The sequence below is a fragment of the Drosophila subobscura genome, chromosome J (assembly GCF_008121235.1).
Source record: "Drosophila subobscura isolate 14011-0131.10 chromosome J, UCBerk_Dsub_1.0, whole genome shotgun sequence".
In the NCBI taxonomy this organism is placed as follows: domain Eukaryota; kingdom Metazoa; phylum Arthropoda; class Insecta; order Diptera; family Drosophilidae; genus Drosophila; species Drosophila subobscura.
In genome coordinates, this window is record NC_048532.1 from 13,008,035 (window position 1) to 13,028,258 (window position 20,224).

At 49.3% G+C, this 20,224-nt stretch overlaps 1 protein-coding gene and 1 long non-coding RNA gene across 2 annotated transcripts in view; one reads left to right on the plus strand and one right to left on the minus strand.

The window, feature by feature from the left end:
* The window catches only part of LOC117892961, an 80,647-nt gene that overhangs the window by 18,208 nt on the left and 42,215 nt on the right, over window positions 1-20,224 (plus strand). Inside the window, exons 3-5 of the long non-coding RNA XR_004648773.1 lie at window positions 15,276-15,378; window positions 15,475-15,734; window positions 15,840-16,022. This is a non-coding gene — a long non-coding RNA (uncharacterized LOC117892961). The remainder of the gene's footprint in view (window positions 1-15,275; window positions 15,379-15,474; window positions 15,735-15,839; window positions 16,023-20,224) is intronic.
* LOC117892950 (dynein heavy chain 3, axonemal) overlaps window positions 1,389-20,224 on the minus strand; it is a 33,929-nt gene continuing 15,093 nt past the window's right edge. Inside the window, exons 26-53 of the mRNA XM_034799280.1 lie at window positions 17,841-18,034; window positions 16,726-16,928; window positions 15,512-15,699; window positions 14,713-14,883; window positions 13,324-14,532; window positions 13,124-13,267; window positions 12,848-13,030; window positions 12,305-12,510; window positions 11,930-12,244; window positions 11,639-11,870; window positions 9,690-9,815; window positions 8,455-9,542; window positions 8,086-8,397; window positions 7,873-8,020; window positions 7,294-7,504; window positions 7,102-7,236; window positions 6,854-7,026; window positions 6,060-6,227; window positions 5,272-5,831; window positions 5,037-5,211; window positions 4,790-4,962; window positions 4,005-4,487; window positions 3,768-3,947; window positions 3,551-3,710; window positions 3,083-3,492; window positions 2,373-2,583; window positions 2,263-2,301; window positions 1,389-2,154 (exon numbers count right to left, since the gene is read on the minus strand). Of these exons, the coding sequence (XP_034655171.1) occupies window positions 1,831-2,154; window positions 2,263-2,301; window positions 2,373-2,583; window positions 3,083-3,492; window positions 3,551-3,710; window positions 3,768-3,947; window positions 4,005-4,487; window positions 4,790-4,962; window positions 5,037-5,211; window positions 5,272-5,831; window positions 6,060-6,227; window positions 6,854-7,026; window positions 7,102-7,236; window positions 7,294-7,504; window positions 7,873-8,020; window positions 8,086-8,397; window positions 8,455-9,542; window positions 9,690-9,815; window positions 11,639-11,870; window positions 11,930-12,244; window positions 12,305-12,510; window positions 12,848-13,030; window positions 13,124-13,267; window positions 13,324-14,532; window positions 14,713-14,883; window positions 15,512-15,699; window positions 16,726-16,928; window positions 17,841-18,034 (8,121 nt within the window). The 3' untranslated portion in view covers window positions 1,389-1,830. The remainder of the gene's footprint in view (window positions 2,155-2,262; window positions 2,302-2,372; window positions 2,584-3,082; window positions 3,493-3,550; window positions 3,711-3,767; window positions 3,948-4,004; window positions 4,488-4,789; window positions 4,963-5,036; window positions 5,212-5,271; window positions 5,832-6,059; window positions 6,228-6,853; window positions 7,027-7,101; window positions 7,237-7,293; window positions 7,505-7,872; window positions 8,021-8,085; window positions 8,398-8,454; window positions 9,543-9,689; window positions 9,816-11,638; window positions 11,871-11,929; window positions 12,245-12,304; window positions 12,511-12,847; window positions 13,031-13,123; window positions 13,268-13,323; window positions 14,533-14,712; window positions 14,884-15,511; window positions 15,700-16,725; window positions 16,929-17,840; window positions 18,035-20,224) is intronic.

A 20,224-nucleotide genomic window follows, 5' to 3' on the forward strand; every position in this document is an offset into this window, starting at 1 on the left:
CGAATCAACTACCGCATCGCTGGCTCCGGCTCTTGTTTCGATCGGTGGGGGGCAGGCAGCTTAGTGATTCGGATTGTCTGTCTAAGTTGCCTATTGTCAAAAAGTGTCTCAAGCACCAATTGAACTCCGCTCCAGCACATGTTTTGGTTATCAATAAAAAATGATTATGCCAGAAAACAGAGCGGAGCCGTAGCAGCAGCATCTCCAAAATGGAATGGAATGGATCTGTCAGACGTAGGAAGAATCTCTAACAATAGTCGAGGGCTCTTTGGCATTCATTCTCGAATGGATTGTCTCGATATTCGATTTGCATCGGCTTATGTCTGAGTCGGTTTCTGACTCTTTGGGGGTATTGTGTGCGTGTGTGGCATGAATAGAGCTGATAGATTTGTGTCAATTCAATGGATCCATTGGATCAATGGTAATTACAAGCGGAAGTCGATGGATTCTTCTTCATTTTGTACGGTGAATGCTGCATAAATGGCTTCGAGTTGGATCTATGGATTGGTGTATTTTTGGAGGCTCTCGATCAGCGTTTAAGGCCATGCACGTTGGAGAGTGTTTGCCAACAGCTCGATATGATTATGATTATGAATATGATCAACTGGAAGGGGATGGATGGGATTCGATTGGATTTGGAAGGTTGAGCCTCGCGAGTGCTCTCGAGTGTTGCTATTTTTGGCGGCGCTTTGGCTACAGCCACGGCTACGGCTACGGCTACGGCTACGCTCCATTACGCTATTAATAGAGGAATGATTTAATAGACTTAACCGATGAGATCGATCGTCTCCGTCTCCGTCTCCTCTTGGCATATTTCAATTTTTCTTATACAAATGTTTAAATTGTGTTTATTTTTGCTCCAATTGAGCCACGGACGCATGCCATAAATCTTTTTGATATGCTAAATTGCTGCTGCCTCTCAGCCCACACACTCACAGCTGAGACATACAGCCGCAAGACGAGAGGGGTTCGGGGGGGCAGCATGATGGAGCACCTTTCGATGGCCAAGAACTTCGAGTGGTTTTTGGTCTGCTCAAAAAAGGTATTTCGAGATGTCGATTGAATAAGAATAGAATGGAATTTGGTTTTTATTTTTGTCGATATTTCTTGGCTGTTGTGTGGGTCTTAACCCCCAACCCCAACCCCCACGCATGGCTAGTACATCCTGTTCGGGGCGCTCTTCGAATTGTTATTGAGCTTTAAAGTTAATTAAATGAAAGTGCTCTCGGTATTTTTGTAGTAAACAATTTCCTAGGCTCTCGATTTCAAATGGTATACGTAGGGGTGGGGTTGGGTGTGTTATTCATTCGTTTATTCATTTGTAAATGGCGCATATAAAAAATATATATCTATATGTACGTATCCCCACTCCTCCACCATTGCTGCATATTTAATTTATATCTGGCAATCATCATCATCATTTCGCAGCGCCCTCGGACTCTGAGCTGCCACCCATGTCCCCATGCCCCCATGCCCCGTGGCCCAGTTTCAGTTGCCAGTTGTCGGATGTGGAAAACACGGGGCAACTGAATAAACAAGACTCCACTCCACTCCACTCTCCCTCCACTCTTTTTGGGTTGAGCTTCCTGGGTGGAGTATTGGCAACAAAAAAAGAACAAGAAAACGAAACAAAAATCCACGCAAAAATATATCTGCATATAGATGGGGTCCAGGCCGGACGACAGTCGGAAAGCCCCAACCTCAGTCCAAGCAGCGCGCCAGGGTGCCAAGGATCACAACCTGTACGAGGGGGCATCCGGCACACAGTTCCAATACCAATCGCACACCCAGTCCCCCATCTACCACTCCCACTCCCACTCCCACTCCCAGTTAATCATCCAACTGGCAGAGGCAGGCCGTGCCTCTGTTAATCCAATGCATTTGTGTCCGGGAGCACTTCAGCTGCAGGTACATCACGAAATTGGTGGAATGGCCCGTGGTGGAGAGCACGCCGCGCCTTTCGCTCGTCTTGTACACGGGGCAGTCGTAGATGGTGTCGCCCTCGGCACCGCCCGTTGAGCGGGGTATGTCCTCCAGGGCCTTGAGCACAGGTCGCAGATAGATGACGGGCAGAGTGTCGAACAAAATCTTGGAGAAGGATTCATCTATCTCCTTGGTCTTGCGATTCCAGCGAGCGCCTTCGATGAAGATGCCCTTTTGGGAGGAAACAGAATGGGAAATTAATGAAGGAATGGGAATTATTGTAGTGCAAATATAACTAAGAAATGTGTGCCCAAAGGTGTAAAGTCTTTCTGGTCTTACTTGTATGAATTTGGTCTCATCATTGACCTCTTTTTGTTCCTGTTGCATGTGTCAAAACTCAATGTTTATTTGGTGTTCAAGGTGTACTTTCTTGGAGTATTAAAACTTACCCGAATGTAGGCACCCACCTCGGGCGTCTGACTGACTTGCACCTCAAACTTGGTCACCGCAAACTCTATGAAAATCATGTCGATTTGGAAGCGATTCTTACGCGAATAGTTCTGCAGAACGCCCGTGATGAAGGACTGGGTAAAGTAGAAGCCAGATATCCAGTAGACGGTGGGTTCACCCTTCTCAATCCAATCCTGGAAGAAGGCCAACCTGCGGGTCACACGGAGAGTTGTGAGTGTGTGGTCAGAGCTGGAGTTATCTTATTTTTCAATTTATTAATAAATATTAAACATGCGACGACAATAAAAGGGAATGCTGCATACACAAAAGCAGAGCAGCAGAAGCTGTGGCAGTGGCAGGAGTGGCAGAGGAGGAGCGCATACAAACAGCAGCAGCAGCAGCAAGCGTCCTTTGATGTCAAAAGCAAATAAGATTTTTGCCATGAATGCCAGCAGCAGGAGCCACACAGGGACATGGGACAGAGGACAGGATGAGTGTGTGTGTGTGTGTGTGTGCCTTATACATTTATTATATTTGCACAATTGAGGCAAAGAACGAAAAGAACTCGGAGGAGAGCTGAGTAGAGGAGAGCTCAGCGCTCAATACAATGCCATTGATGGCTGCCCAAATGGTCTAGGAAGGAACCCATGCCACATATAGGATATATATATACAGATACACAGAGAAAAAGAGCCAAAGAAATGCTTACCGTGCGAGCAAGTCGCTCACGTAGCTGCCCAATGGCTTGAGCGATGGATAGCTCTTCTTGAGCCAATCCGCCGGCAGCTTGCCAATGACCATCGATGCATGGGTGCGCTCTAGCTCTGGTATCATTGCTATCTGTCCCACCACCGCCTTGCTGACGTTGACCAAACTCTTGCGTATGTACGAGAGCAGCCGATTGAAGCGTATCAGCTCCTGCCGCAGCACAGTGTTCATCGAGTTGGTGTAGATCACGGGATAGGTCTTGGACACCTCATCGATGTCGTACTCCTGCGGCAGCTGGCTCAACAGCTGCTTGCAAATGGCAATGGCGGGATCCTCCTTGGCGCCACCCGCAGAACTGGCCTTCACGGAGGCCATCAGATCGGTCTGGGTGAGCAGCACGCCGCCGATGAGCTGTGGGAGAGAGCATAGAGAAAGGTTTAAGGGTACAAAGTGGAAGTGTTTGTCTTACCGCATTGGTTTCCTTGACATTCCGATTGATATCCGCATTCTCATGCAAGCCATAGACCTCTGGCTGTGGACTGAGCGGAAAGCTGGACACGTATTCAATGGAATTCAGGCGCGTGGGACTCAGGGGCACACGATAGTTGCCAGACTGGGAGAGGGCATAGCTAAGGCAGGAAAGAGATGAAGAGTTATGGCTAAAGATATTGCTGATTGCCACTCACTTATCCTCCTCAATGGTTGTGGGATTGTAGATCATATTCAGCAGCGACAGAATCAAGCGTCGATCCTTGTCATCCGTGACCCTGCCGCCATAGTTGCACTCCCCTGTGAGGTACACATGGCCGCGGAAGGGAATGCTCTGGCTCTGTGTGATGAACATCTTCAATTGCAGCAAGGAGATCCTAAAAGAAGAAGGCTCTGGCTATGGGTTAACCACTCATGTGATGGCATTTACTCACTTTAAATCCGATTCATTGAACTCGTACGGAATGTTCCAACCCAGGGGACCAAATTCTCGACGCTCCTGCACGACAGCATGGAAGAAGACCAAGGCAAAGACGCCACGAAGCCAGCACTTGTTGGCCGAGTCCGAGAAGAGGAAGGCGTTCGTGAAGAACTTGTCACGCATGAGGGGATCCGAGGTGAAGGAGCGATGCATGTTCGCCCGCAGACCCTTGGGCGGTTCGTTTGTCATCTTCACGGAGTTCTGCAGCACCGAGACGGGAAAGACGGCGCTCGGATAGGAGGTGCACCACAGACGGTAGTCGGTGTGGGCGCCATCGGTTAGGGTCGTATCATTGCAGATGCGCTCCAAGTCGCCCATCCAGCTGAAGGCGACGTGACAGTTCTGCAGGACAACCCATTGGCCGTGACGGGCCGCCTCCATAATCATCTTTTCAGCACGCGGTCCCTGGCCCTGACCCAGCGAGATGGTTTTCAATCTGTGCAGCGAGCGAAGAATGGGGCAGCGGATGTGCTTAGCATAAATTTTGTTCTTTAAAAAGGAGGAGGTGCCAACAGTGGCAGTAGCCAGCGCTGAATGGCAAGAGTGTACCCCCCATCCACACATATCTACAAGGCGGCGCACATGTCGCGCTTAATCGAAAACATCATGCCACCTCGCCGCCCAGGGAGACACTCCGTTCGGAGTGCCAGACCCCCCTGCCCATTCGATGGACACGATGGACATGGAAATATGAGCCGAGCCACCACCACTGTCGGCCACTCTCGTTAATTAACTTACTTGTCGTACATGTTGCGTTGTTTGGCGAACATGAAGAGGCTGGCCATGGGATCCGATCCGGGCGAGAGCAGGAATACCAGCGGTATTTTCGGCGAACTATCCGCAAACGAGGCACCCAAATCGAATGGAGGCGGCTCCACGAACGACCTGTCCAGGTTGCGCGTAATAAAAGCCTGCAGACACGAGTTATGCAGTGAAAGCAGCAGAGGGAGGGGGGGTGGAGAGGGAGTGGGAGTGGAAAACATACCCTTACAGCTGGCACCAGCTTATCCGGTCGCAGGGCCTTGAGCACGATCAGATATAGCATTTCATTTACTGCATTATGGGGCGCTGGCAGCGGCAGTTGGTCGGGACTGGCAGCATCGTAAAAAGCCTTCCAGGCCTCCGCATTGCTTTGCAGTTTTTCCGGTAGGTTCTTGAGGCTGTCGCAAACAGGAGAGAGATTATTCAGCTACCATAATGGTAGGAAAACCCAAACTTACTCCGCCAAATCCGTGGCACGAACTGCGCCAGCCCATGCCTTGTCTGGCAGCCAGGCACTGAGAGGATTTGGTGGAATGCTCTTGAAGCCAATGCCTCCGGTGAGAAAGAACAACAGATCGTTCTTGGCCAGACGACCCTGAGACACTAGAATGCCCAAACACATGACCAGCGAGATCACCAGCTTATCCTTCTCGAAGAGCGAGCGACAGACATTCGTGTAAATCGATTTGGTAAAGTAATCGTTGAGATTGGTCAGCCGATCCCCCAGATTATCCGACTTGGGTGCCTTCAGGATGGTGTTGACGAACAGATTGAGGAACCAGGAGAGCGAATACTGGTACATGGGATCCACATTGGCCAGTTCGCTGATGCAGAAGAACAGAATGGCCGAGTGCTTGGCCACGGGTATATATTGCTGCCGGGCAGCGTCTATTTCTATCTCGGTGGCCACGGCAATCACTTGCTTCTCTTGGATATCCTCGGACAGGATCTTACTCGACGATAGAATGTTGATGGCATTCTCATCCTCCAGGACGTTGCCCTCCGAGGTGGACAAAACCTAAAAGACAGAACAGTTTGGTTAGGTTTTGCTTTCCACTTAATTGAATTGTCATTGGCCAAGGCACAAGAGCATAAATTTCAGTGTTCTAATTGAATCTGGGTAGCCAGAGGAGCAGAGCAAACCAAATGGAAAGCAAGCGTTGGCTCAAAGGAATGAAAATATTTATTATGCCAGGAGCAGCAGCAGGAAGTAGTAGTGGAAGAGAGGAACGACGAGAGGACTTACCTCTAATATCTTCGATTCGATGGTGTACAATGCATCACGATTCCTTGCGGACTCAATAATCAATTGCTCCTTCTTCTCTTGCAAATCGGGACGCTCGTGTGCCACCACAATCGCCAGCAATTGTTCGCGTAATCCTTGTTCCGTTATCATGAAATTTAATACTGTTACCTAAACACAGAGAACACAAGAGAGAGGGGATCAGTGGGAGGGAGCATGGAGTGGCATGGAGTGGCGGGCAGCAGCAGCGAGTGTGGCACGTAAAATGGAAAGAAAACTCAAAATAAACACACAATGTGCCACAAAAAAAAGGAGAAAAGCACAAGGAAAAGCAGACAGAGAGAGAGAATCAGAAAAGGGGGAGAGTGGGTGGCAAAATAGAGATGGTTAAAAGGAAAACTGCTGACAACAGTTGCAGCAGCACATAAAAAGCGATGGCAGCAGCAGCAGCAAGAGCTGGGAAATGCTGGCACAATTTTTATAAACACTCCTCGACAATCCCAGGACTCGAACTCGGGATAGATGTCCCCTCGTTGGCTCTGAGAGTGTGCTAGTTATGCAGCCACGTCGCACGTACATCAGCGTCCTAGTCGCCTGGTCCTGCCTGCCTCCCGACATCGTCGTCAATGCCAACGAAAATTTGCATATTCCCAGCGATTGCCGCCTGCTGCGCTGCTTGCCTGCACATTTTCCAAATATCAATTTAAGTTGGTCGTTTTATTACACAACTAACGTCATCATTGCCCACCAGGCTCCCCCCCTGGTAGGGTAGGAGACTCGATCTAGAGCGGACTTACCATAACCATCACTTCCGGCGGATAATGCGGATTGCGTAGACAGGTCGTTATGTACAGACGAAAGTCCGGATTGTATTCAATCATTGTGTCGCCGCTCTTGATGAACAGACCGCCCTTGTGCTTGATAATGTTCTTCTCCAAAATGGGCGTTAGATTCGAGTCGAGTTTCTGGCCTGTCCCGGAAGAGAAAGCAGAAAAGAAACTCAGCCACCACAGAGGATAAATTCAGAATTAATCCCAGAACTTACCCACATTCTCAATGAGCACGGGCTGGCCATAGGAGATGGCCAACTCCAGCACCTGCATGTAGTTGGAATCGCTCTGCTTGACCACCTTTAGGTTGTTGTTCTTCTCCATATTTTTGATCCATTTGTTGGCTTGAACTGCAAGGAATATACCAAATAATTAGGGAACCTTTGGGACCAATGATCGCTGCATACCCTGCGGATCAATGAGCAGCGAATAGCGACTGGAATTGGTCACAATGATGCCATTCTCCACGGAAAAGTTATCCGCAGGCAGTCCGGCCAGCGACCAGGCGCGTATCGTCATCGGATGGCCCAGCGTGGTGGCCAGCGAGAAGGTTTCGCTGCACGGTATGTGCCGCTGCAGGCACAGGGCATTCCATTCATTTAGGATGTTCACTCGGTACTGCAAAAATGGCATGCAATTTCGGAGGGGGGAGATGGAAGATTTTAGCTAAATATTAACATGTCAGCATTTGTGCATACGGAAAACTCGTGCATATACACAGAGAATATAGAAAAGAAAATGGCAGAGGGGAGAGGGGGAGAGGGAGAAGGAAATGTCGCGTCAGCCATCTAAGAGCGGGGGGAAAATTGAAAAAAGGAACGACAGAGAGAAAGGAAAATCAATGCAACGTGCTCATGCATATTAAAAACCTTTATGGAGGAAAATCTCCCGGACAGAGAGCTGAGAAAATGGCCATTAGCGGGGGGGCAACGGAATGGGAATGGGAGTGGGAATGGGGAAAGTAGCTGCCACATACGAGGACTCACCTCGGTGGTGAAGAAGCCCAGGTAAGCGGTGCAGCCACCAGCTAAGAGCACATCGCCCACAATGTTGCTGATGGATTCGTGCAGGTTCTTGGCCGCCTCCGACCAGCGTGTCTTCTCGCCGCCCAAGCCACCCAGCAGCTTCTCCGCTCTGCAAATGGTTAAGAGAATCAATAGAGAAGAGCTGAGGCTCTATAAATCCTGCCCAGAACAGACCTGTTCAACTTCTTCTCGCAATTGTCTATCTCATCCTCCAGGCGCTTCTTTTCGCGCGACTTTTCCGCAAAGAAATCGTTGAGCTTCTGCAGCTTGTCGAGAATAACTTGCAGCTCCGCCCGCTTGGCATTCAGCTTCTCCATTTGCTGCGAGAGTTCGCCTTCGGCCTCGGCCAGGGCGGCCTTCTTGGGCATCACAATGCGCGCCACTTTGTCGTAGACATCCATGGCACGCACCCAACGGCAGATGCCCTCGCAGGCCATGGAAGCAGCCTTGATTTTCTCGGGCACAAAATCGCGATCAGCAATGTATCTGAGGGAGGGAAAAGAGGATCAATCAGGGGACATATTTATGTATCTGCAGACAAACTTCTCTCTTATCCTCTTGATAATGGGCGGTGGAATGTTGTCCTTGTCGAATGTCTTGAGTGAATCCAAAAACTTCATGTCGCTGAGCATGCGCATGGACGGGCCCCAGTAATCCTCCACCATGTGTCCACTTGGATCTGGTTTGCGATCAGGCTTGATGCCTTTGAGCACACAAACCGCCTCCATGGTGAGCTTCACGCCATAGGGAGGATTCTTCATGGACTTGACAATGAACACGTCGGCGGGTTTGAGCGTGTTGAGCGCCTCGAGGGCCGCCTCCATGGCGGGTATGGCCTCCGCCAGATCTGTTTCGCAGTCATCCTTGATGGCCTGAGCAGCGGCGGCTGCTTCATTGGCTGCCGCCTCATCGGCGCCCACGACTTCCTTCTTTTTCTCAGCCTCCGCCGTCTCCCGCTCAATGTTCACCATGATGCGGTCCGTCTCCTCGGATAAGACCTTCAGCTTGGGCTGCAAATCGTAGAGATTCGCCTGCATCTCGCCCACCTGGCCGGCGGCAAAGTCAAGCTTCTCCAGACCCGTCGTGTAGCGATCCCGCAGCCGCGTAATCTCATCCAGCTTGCGGGTGTAGAAGGTGCGAAAGGCTTTCAGCAGCTCCAGATAGGCAGAGGGCGTCACATAGTTGCGGCGTCCCAGCTCCAGGTAGCACTTTTCGCTGGCATCCACCACCGACTGGTGGAAGAACATGACACAGTCCACGAGATCGTTCTCCAGCTGCGTCAGCTCGCGATCCTCCTCGACGCTCTCCCTGTGCGCCTCTCCGCTTTGAGCAGACTCATCGGAGATACGCGGTGGCTGTGCCTGTGCCTGCTCCGCCTGCTCGGCCTCGTCATGCGGTCGATTCAGCTTCATGGAGCTGACAAAGTAGGTGCCAACGCGGGCCAGTGCCTCCTCCGGCCAGGGCATGTACCAGTCGATGGTGCAGCAGTTGATCAGCGAGGGATACACACGAATGCGCTCCTTGAAGGAGTCACCGATGGGCGAGAAGGCCAAGGCAATGTGCAGCTGCTCACGTATACGGTCGATGTAGTAGGCATACACCTCGCTCGGCAACGGGTCCAGATTCCGGCCCTAAAAAAGGGGAGTTGGAGCTTAGATTTTGGGTTTACTTAACACTGGGGATGGGGACTGACGCCAGGGGGCATGAAATTCAGCCTCAAATGTATTTACCACTCTCGGGACTGCCTGCCCCAGTCCCTCGTTTTATTTTGCACTCACCAGTTGCTTGGCAACATTCGCCATGTTCTCCATGATGGTTGCCTTGTCCTCCAGCTGGTAGAGATTTGGCAAATCACCGGTATTAAGTATGCCATTGATATCCTCCACATAGCCCTCATCCGTTGCCTGAACAGAGAATGGACAAACACAAGAGGAGAACGGTAGAGTAGAGACAGGAATTCACAATTGTGCAATGCAAATCGAAGTTGTGCATTAGGGATTTTGGAACAGGAGTTGGGCTGCACTTGGAGCTGCTGCTGCTGTGTGTTTGTGTGTGTCTGTGTGTGTCTGTGGCTCTGGCCAAATGCATTTTTATGTAACCTGAGCCTCTTTTTGGGCTTTGGGCCCTCTGTGTGCCCTGTTCCGGTGCCTGTGCCTGCTCTGTACATGCATTTTGCATTCACCTAAGTGCCCCTTGATACCTCCCCATGCCTCACTCTCACTCACCCTCTACCTGGTTGGTCATTTCGGGGTGTAATTGTTAATTAATATCTGCATGCGGAGCAGAGACCAGTCCAGGCCAGGCCAGAGATAAATCATTGATTGCGATACAGGCAGGCAGGAAAAACAATCCTAATTCCTTGGCAACGATTTCTTGGCCCCCCGAGCGAGCGGCCGGCCAATGAATGTCTACAGTAGTCTCGACACTCGATACACGATTGATTATTGTGTGTGTGTTTGTGTTTGGGGGCTTAGCTGTGGAAAAAACACACAACAACACACACAACACACAATTAAGAGGCAGTTTTAATCCGCCCCAATGGCCTCCCATGTGGGGGGGCGACAACAATATACTTTCGGTCACGCTTCACGGTCAAATGGTGCCGCAGAAAAACACAAAGGATCGAATCCGAATTGAACTGATAAACTGTATAACAATAAATGTGTAAGCACCTGCATTATTGTTTGCCATATTTGATGGAGTTTATTTTTGGCCATGCTAATTTATTGGCCAACATTTAATTTGGATTTAAGCCCCCAACCTGGGCTGCTGCTGCTGCTGCTGCTGCTGCTCTCTGAAGCCTACTCATTGGGCTCTTGATTTGCCATAATTTGGTTTGTCTGTTGGCTGGTATTTGGTGCTGTTAGGCCTACTGACTACTGCCTACTGCCTGCCTATGCAAATTACTGTGCAATAATCAAGTTAGTTGAACAATTAACCTAATTATAAATGCAAATTCTGGCTAAAACAATGAGTGCTGGCTGCTGCTGGCTGCTGTTGCTGCTGCTCTGCTGTGAAGCTTCCGTATTGAGAACGGATTCGAGTCGACATTCAATTGTTGATTTATTCCACATGCAAGACAGTCCATCTCTGAATTCGTTTGCCGTGCGTGTGTTTGTTGTGCGTGTGTGTGTGTAAATTCTGTTTTATTTCCAAGAATATTCAAATTAATTTCAATTTAATTTATCAATTTACATGCACTCGGAGAAAAAAGCTAAGCACTGAGAGACGAGAGAGTGGAACTTGGGTTTAAAATTAAAATTTGATTTTTAAATATTTAAAATTAAAATATACAATAATTATTTAAAATAAATATATTTCATATTTAAATGATATATAATTAATTTGTAAAAGGAAGATATTTCATATTTAAACGATATTTAATCATATTTAAATGAAATATATTTCTTAAAAATTTGATTATAGATTTTATGTGTTTTAAATAATTATATTTTTAAATATTTATGAATATTTAATGGAAGTTCGCACATTTTTCTCTTTACTAAGCAACTTTTCTCTGAGTGTAGCCCAGTCTAGAGGCAGAACAGAGTCTGTGGGTTTATGGGTTTGTTGTTCCCTCCGCCCTGGAGGTTTCGATTAAAGCTATCTACGATTTACAACCTTATTAAATAGCCATTCTGATGGCGTATTAGCATAACAACAGGGAGACAAACACATAAACCAAGTGGGTAGAGCGAGGGGAGAGAGATCTCTATCTGTCACTCACCTGAGCGTCGGAGAAGAGGAAAACGGTGTGATTCAGATTGAAGCTGGCCGACATGAGTATCTTCTTGAGATCATCCCGCCAGTCGGTAATCGTATAGCTCTTGGACACCTGCACCGTCATCAGGCGGCAGTCGGCAATGTAGGCAGCCAAGCGACAGGAGCTGCGACGCCCCGAACCGCCCATTCCCACCATCAGAATGTTGCCACGAGGCATTTGCAGCACACGGGAGACCCTGGGGAGAGTTTTCCCTTGGATAACTAAAGGGAATGGATGAAAGGGCCTGCCTCTTACCTGCTCACATGCTCAATGGCAAAGCGGAACATGACCAAATCCATCCGCGTGCTCGAAAACGAGTTGTACTCCCGCAGATAGTACTTCATGAGCTTCTCCAGCTTCTCGTAGCTCTCGCCCTCGTCGTAGAACTTTGGCTCTGCGTCCGGTTCCATGTAGTTGCCGTAGAATAGATTTCGTACATCATTGTCGCTCAGCTTCTCGCCCGGTTCGATGCGTTCCGCAAAGGCCTGCTCGAGGGGGAAGCGCAGACATGTCTTGCAGGCATCAATGGCCATGATAAGCAGTCGATCCCTATCCCGTTGGTCCACCAAACTGAAACGGAAATGTGATATATGTAAATGCCAGACAGACAGACAGAGGAGCGACACTCACCGGTCATAAAATACGCGATAAGTTTCATGGGCCCACAGGCGTCCGAGCTTCTCCGGGTCGGGCATCCGCTTGGCGGGCACCATGACGATGCCTTGGAAGACACGCGTGATGTCGCGCAGGGAGAACGAGTAGTGGGACTTGGCCGGTGTGGGCAGCAGGGTGCGTATTGCCTCGCGATAAACGCTGACCATTGCCTCGGCCAAGCCCTGCAACAGACAAATAAAAAGGGTTACACACATCCTCAATAAAAATACACAGCCACAACACAGGCACAGATAGAGAGACAGTTCAGAGTTCCTCTTTTTTGGGGTGGTGCAGGAGGAGCGGCGGGAAATGAAGCTATAAAATACGCCATTTTAATTTTATTATGCGCCCAGCGCTTGGATGCGAGCCAAACACGAACTCCATTGACTCCAGTGACCAGAACAGACCCCAGCCAGACCAGACAATCATCCGCCGCCGCCTCCATTGCTGTGTGTGCGGTGGCTGTTGTTTTTGTAGAGAAAGGATGAGGGAAGGGCCGAGGGCAGCGCTGATACATACACGGGAGAGCAGTGCCACCTTGTCGGGATAACCCTTGGCGAAATGCCAATCACCAATTGCCGTGAATATGCGAACGATGGTCGAGTCCTCAAAGGAATCGACAGCCACCACGAACATGTGGCGATAGAGACGCGGAAAAATGAAGTTGCTGCCACCCAGAGTGCCCATGGCGCACATCAGAGTCTGTGTGGGGAAACAAGTGAGAGATGTGAATGGATGAACTGTGATGTTTTCGCAGATAACTTATGGACAGTTTATGGACTGCTTGCTACACACCATGTCCACCAGTTCGATTTTGGTGGTGTCCACCAGATCCGACCAATAGCCATGATCCAGCCAAGTGCGCAGCAGCTCCAGCGGCGGCTGTGAGCCATACGTATCCTTCGAGGGCATGGCCACATCATCACAGAAAACAGTGCACTAAAAACAGAGATTACAGGATGAAAGTACACTCGATTGGGAGATCCCTTAGCTACCTTCTTGCCCAGCGATGGCCCATAGACACCCTTGCGGCGTCTGTCCAGCTTGCTCATGATCGTGTCCTGCACCATTTGTGCCGAGGTGCGCGCCGAAAAGTTGATAATGTTCACCATATTCGCGAATTTGGGCAGAGCCAGCAGGTTGCTGGTGATGATGGCGCTCTTGCCAGTGCCCGTGGGTCCAATGACCATCATGCCATACGATTTGGAGATGCAAAAGTCCTGCCAATACGAAATATAACCCGTCTCCTTGGTGGGAACAATCAGTTCGCTGATTTGCGCCTCATCGGGAAAGTTGTGAATCGCAGAGGACGGATCATCCGTGGACTTTTGCCACGTCCACCAGTTCTCGGCCTCATCGAAGCGATAGTCGAGGAACAGCAGCTTCTCGGGGAACATCTGGCCGCGATTCAGTGAGAAATACTTGGGCTTGGGATACTCCTCGCTCGATCCGTAGATCACCTTGCGAAGGAGTGCGTCAAAGGTGCGCTGCCCGGCGCCGGTCAACGCCGAACAGTAGGCCCAGGCATAGCAGAAGAGGAACATCTGCTGGAACCAAACCTGCGTGAACACTTTGTGCTTGTCCAGGAAGTGCAGGAAGAAGCGGGAGAATGTCTGGTACTGATACATCGGCGACAGTTCCAGCATTTGTTTGCACTGCGGCAGAAAGTCCAGGGCGGCGGGTATCAGCCACTCGACCATGTCCTCGAAGAGCGTCATGTAGATCTCGTTGAGGCCCACAATCTTCACGAGGACATTGCTGAAGCTCTTGTGGAAGGCGCGCCAGCCCAGCTGCGATGGTTCCATATAGATCATGCCGCAGCGCGAGACTGTGGCGGGGGAAGCCTGCTCGAGGTCCGCGGGCTCAAACATCATATTCATCAGCTTTGTCATCTGCATGATCTCGCCGGACATGAGGCAGAGCTTCTTGTTGTCGTCCAGCACCGTGTTGAGATTCTCAATCCACACCGCATCGACGGGGCCATCGAACATGACCCAGGCACGCTCGTTGCGTGGGCCCTGGACCTGCTCGCGGAATGTCTTGGCCAGCACACCGTCGGACCATTCGTGCGAGATGGGATCGAAGCGGCCGTACAGCTGGCCCATGGTGATGGCCTTGGGGTTGATGATGCGAAACACGACCGGATACTCGCGCAATGTCGCCTCATCATCCGCCGACACATTTTTCAGCGTCAAAGCCAGCATCTAAAGGAGGAGAAGGTGGAAGAGAAGGAGCTGTAGCTGTAGCCGAGATTGAGTCCTTTGTTGACTCATTAATTCCAGGCCATTTAATTGGCTGGCCGGTGAAATTAATAAACGTACGGCTGAAATATTTTCAGCCATGTTCCACGGTCCATGGTGCATGGTCCATGTTCCAGCTCTTACCTGGTAGGCGGTGGTCTTGCCACCCATCGAGCCACCGACTATCATGAGGCCGTGCCGCACCAGCAGCATCTCGTATATCTGCAGAATTTTCTCCAAATACCAGGGTGTCGCCTGCAGATTCCTCGCCTCCAGGTTGATGTGCAGCCACTTGAGTATATCGTCGCGTTGCGGCTATCCCAACCGATGCAGCAGGGAATGGATAAAATAAAATATGAAGAAACTTGCCAAAAATAACATAACAAATAAAGTGTAATTTGTGCTGCGAGAGTTGATAAATTGGTTTTCACTTTCCTAAAGGTGGAACTTTACTTTTGCTGGGATATTTTCTGGGAGTAAACCTGGGAGAGTTGCCAGTGTCCAAGCTGGTTGAAAATTCAATTAATTGGGCTTCGTTTATGCCCAATCAAAGGCATCAATTTAGGAGTAGGAAGAGTAACGGACAGACATTGCCATGGTACATGGGAAATTGACTCAGTTAAGATCTATTTTATCTAGTTTCTATTTCTACCATAACTTCTTTCATTCCTAAAATGCTAAGCTCAATGTTTTCTTGTTACTTTCAGCAACCTTTTGGCAGATGTTCTTCATGGCACATGGAAACATAAAGCAAACCTCTCCACACACTCTCCCAAGCGTATTTAACATTCGTTCATTGGGTAGATACAGGTACGAGTAGCTCATATAATAAACCCTTTCTTTACTCCACTCTCTATATACATATAATTAATTACCGTTTATCGCATTAATTGGCATAGCTTGCAGCTCATTAAACCTGAAAAATGATTCGAGCAGAGCTTACCATGGGCAGTGTGACGCCGGGAAAGAGATCCATGTAGATGCCAATGAAGAGGGAAATGTCCTGCTCGAGGAATTTCGGCAAATTGACATCAACAATGGCACGCAAAACAATCTCCGGCTCCGGCAGGTCCACGTAGAGGCGTCGCAGCGATGCGGAGGCCAGCAGCACGGACTTGACGGCGCGCATACCTGTCGATAGATGGACATGAACATGGAGGGGAGAGGTAAGTACTACAACTACAGGGAGGGGGAAGGGAATGGAGGGTCATGGGCATTAGCTTGGCATTTATGCGAGCGCATAACTCAGCTTCGTCTCGGCTACGTTTCAGGTATTTGATGGCGTTGGATGGCGTCGCCGTGCCTGGCTGCCGTTATCGTTCCCATTCCCTTCCTGGCTGTGGCCGAAGCTTCATTATACGCGCCAGGGAAATGCTAAACTTTTGCAACCTTGCAAAAACAGCTGGACAGTGGGGCAAAGGAGGTGGAGCGGGACACGACGTAGGACTCGCAGGGTAAGTGTACAAATAGTTTTTATTATTACTGTTGGAAGAAAGGCCAACAAACATGTGTCTGAGTGTGTGTGTCTCTGTCTGTGTATGCCACATTTGTCTCTCACACACGATGCACAAAAGCGCAGCAGCAAAACTTGCAAGAAAGTTTTTCAATTTAAACTCAAAATAAGATACTGATCAAATGTACTTTGCACATAAACTTGCACACAGCTGCACAGGGAGGCAGAGAGAGGGAGAAGCAGTCTGACTGCCTGCAATTGCTGCAAGCCAGCGGCTGGACAAAGATGCACATAGATGCGGATACGGATACGGATACGGACGGGAGTCGTAGACAACAGACAGAGAGACAGAGACACACACAGAGACGGAGAGTGGCAAGCACAGACATGTTGTAATGTCATATGACATGTTACGTCGTAAAAGGAGCAATATCTTTTGCCCAAGCTAGAGCCCAAAGAAAAAACACGCACCAAGCAGGACATGAGACAACCGGAAAGTTGTTGGCCTCCTCCTCCGCCTCCACCCGACTGGCAACGCAAAGAAAACTTCTCTACTCCGGAGAGAGAAAAGAACACGTGTTGTTGACTACTTTTGCGCCTTATTAGCCAGGTGAAGGCGGCAAGCGGCAGTCGGCAGGCAGGCAGCCCGGATGCTGTCAGTTCTGAAATAATTGCTTCTCGTCGTAACCCCTCCCAGTACTCACCGTAATCGTAGTGGGACTGCGATGATAGCTGCTCCGAGCACAGCTTGTAGGCTTGGACGATCTTCTGCGACAGATTGCGTGCCATGTCAAAGCCATTGGAGTACAGAGTGATCTCCCCGATCATGGCATAGTCCGGCACCATCATGGCCACCGTGCGGAACAGAACTTTCAGATTGTCCGGCAACTCTGTGCGACCGGCATAGCTGCAAAAGGGTAGGGATTAGAATGGGTTGGGCATTGGGCAAATCAAATTCATCAAAGTGCAAGTGCTAATGGCATAAATACTAAGCACAGGAGGAGCCCACAGTAGTTGCCCGTGCCCAGTGCCAATAAGCAATATGAGTGACTGCTCTTAAGAACGTCTGGTTGCGTGACAAATTGGCAGGCAGGCAGGCAGGCAGCAAAAAAGAGAAACCCAAAGAGAGAGAGAGAGAGAGAGACAAAAAGGGGAAAGAAGAAAGAAAGAAAGCTTTCTGCCTGCCTGCTGGCAATGGCAAAGGCAAAAGCAAAAGCGACGTCCAATCGAAATTAAGACCTACGCTGAATGGCACAATCAGTTATGGATAGACAGGGAGAGAGGGAGGAGTGGCAGGAGGGGAAGGAGTAGCAGGAGTAGCTGCTGGAAACTGAAACTCGAGGGCTAATATGCATGTTTGTCGCAGCTGTTCCGCATGCATGCCAAAGCAATAAATATCCCGATGGGAAAATCTCCAATAACGCAATAACTACCAATATCGGAACGCACAGAGACAACACCCCCCCTACCCTTACCCTTACCCATATGCTCCACTTTCCACCGGTTGCCCAGTGGCGGCTGGCTAATAGCCCTGTCCACGTCACACACAGAGCGAGAGAGAGAGAACTGCCAGCTCGTACTCCTTCTCTGTGTCCATCTGTGTAGGCCCTGCATGAAGGGGTCTGGGGTGTCTGGGGGGCGGCTTACAAAGTAACTAAATGCATTTTCAAATGCACCCACCAAAACACCCAAAACGAAGAAGCAAAACGTGTGGAAAAAATGCGATGCGTGAAACCGCAGCTGCTGTTGCCTCGACAGCAGACAACATGCCCCCGTCCCATTCCCCTACCCATACCCATGCCCATGCCCATGCACTCACCCGGGATTCATGGTTATGAATATGGAACAAGTCGGATCCAGTTTGAGCATTGTATCCTCGAAAAAGAATTTCACAACCTTGCGTCCGATGGCCCGCTGTATGGTTAGGATCTGTTGCGCCACCACCGACAGCACTTCCAGCTCAATGCGATTGAACTCGTCGAAGCAGGCCCAGGCGCCCGATTGTGCCAGTCCCTGCAAAAAAGGAAACAACGCCATAAATGAGGATGCAGAAACAGAACCAGAACCAGAAACAGAACCAGAAACAGAGCTGGAAAAAAAGGAAAACACAAATAGAAACAGAAATTCCTGGACACACACTCGTCGCAACACACTCGTGGAAAAAGCAAATAGCAGCATAAACATTATTTTCTCCTTCTCATGGCACTCGGGTTTCTGGTTTCAGTGTTCTCTCTGCAACGGTGTGGGTCTCGGTGCAGGTCCGGGGGCCAAAGGTTGAACCCTTTGATATGCCTTCCTTTTTGCATGTTGCAATAAATATGCTGTTTTATACCCAGAGAGAGAGAGAGAACTGACCTGACTGCAAGTGCCATATGGCTGGACCCTGAATCGGAATCGGCAACAGAGCATGGGCATTGGTTCAAGGGGGGGAAAGCTATGGCCTGGCCCGTGCTGGACTGCTCCAATTGTACTGGTGAAACTGCATGTGAAATGTCCCTTTGAGTTGCCTCCGGCCTGGACCAAAGCCCGGCCACTGATATTGCATGGTTAATTGAAGAAAAAATGGTTTGAGTTTCGCTTAATTAGGGGGAAATCTATGGTGCCAGCAACAGGCAAAGGGGGGCAAACATATTGCTTTACTTTGATTTTGTTTTACGAGTATCGAATGTACTACATTTCGACATCTACATTGTGGTTATTTACAGCACTAACAATTGGCAAATTTGTACAATTGTTTTCGCTCTCTCTCGGGGTTTCTATTTCATTTAACATTTTACTTTTGCCAGAGCTAAGAGCTTAATTATTTGCCGGGAACTACAGCCTTTCAGGCGTGTATTAAATTATAAGTTGCAATTAGCAAATGTAGATACTTATCTACATAGTTTCGCATGTCTATGTGCATATTGGTGTTTGTTTTTATGTACTTTTGAGCAACAATAACACACTCAAACACCGCTCCGAATGCAGATGCTGTGGGGTGGGGACTCTGCTCTATTGGCCTTTCGCCTCCTTGGCAGCTAGTTTACATTCTATTGCGCGTTCGCACGCTTTTTCCAGTCACTGTGTTGTCGCTGGCACTCGTCGTTGGTTCGCTCTACTGGATGCTTGGCATGCGGCTATTGTACAATTAGCGCCTCTGCCCGCTGCATTGGTGTTGGTGCTGCTGGTCCTGGTGTTGGAGTAGCTCTTGTTGTTGTTGTGTTAGGACTTTGTTTGTCCAGAGGAACGAGCGGCGAACGGAGGAGCAGTGCGCGAGTGAATGCCGTGGCAAAGAGCAAAGAAACAACAAAAAAGAGTGGCACAGCGCACACTTTGAACTCCATTCAGAGTGGTTTGGCGGCATTGGCAACTAACCCAACGGTCCTGCTGCCAGCTCCTGGCTGTGCTTCTGCTTCTGATTCTGCAGCTGCGATAACTTTTTGCAATCCATTGGATGCGCCTTTTGTTTGCTGCGTGGCATTGTGCATGCCGCATGCCACACAGGCATGGCGAACTCTGCAGTTAGCTGCCATTGTTGTGGCCATTTTATTTGCATTTAATTTATTTACGATTACTTTTCCCTCCCTCTCTCCGACTGTGTAGCACAAAGATGCAGAAATTGCTTTGGCATATTTCGAATATTCTGTCAATTGCAAATTATTTTATTGTCGCAACATTGTTGTCCCCCCCCTGCCCCCTCAAGAGAGACATTCCCAGGAATGAAATGGAACGACAGAGCAAGGCATGGCATGGCAACAAAGCAAAAGACTGTCTGTCTGTCTGTTCCGGCAGAGACTGGGAGAGTCTAGAACTGGCAGTAATACTTCCTATAGATTATTAGAACAAAATAATGACAAACATCATCCAGTCCAGTTGGTGACACACACACGACACGCCACACGCCACACGCCACACACTCTACACAGAGAGCAAAACGACTTTCTAAAACTAGACTTGATGGCAGGGGATGGCAATTATTATTCGCATCATTCGAATGGGTCTTGGATGAGAGCCGCACAAACCAAATTAAGCAATAAAATAGAATAAACAAATGTTAAACACTCCAAAGCCAAGTGGTCGGTCGCCAAACGCATAAATTCATTAATTCTAAATTGAGAATCGAGAACTGAGAAGCCAATTTATGGGCTCCCTAACGACGGACAAAAAACTAAGCCACAAAGTTGCCTGGCGGCTGGCACCAAAAAGTGGATGCTGGATGCTGCT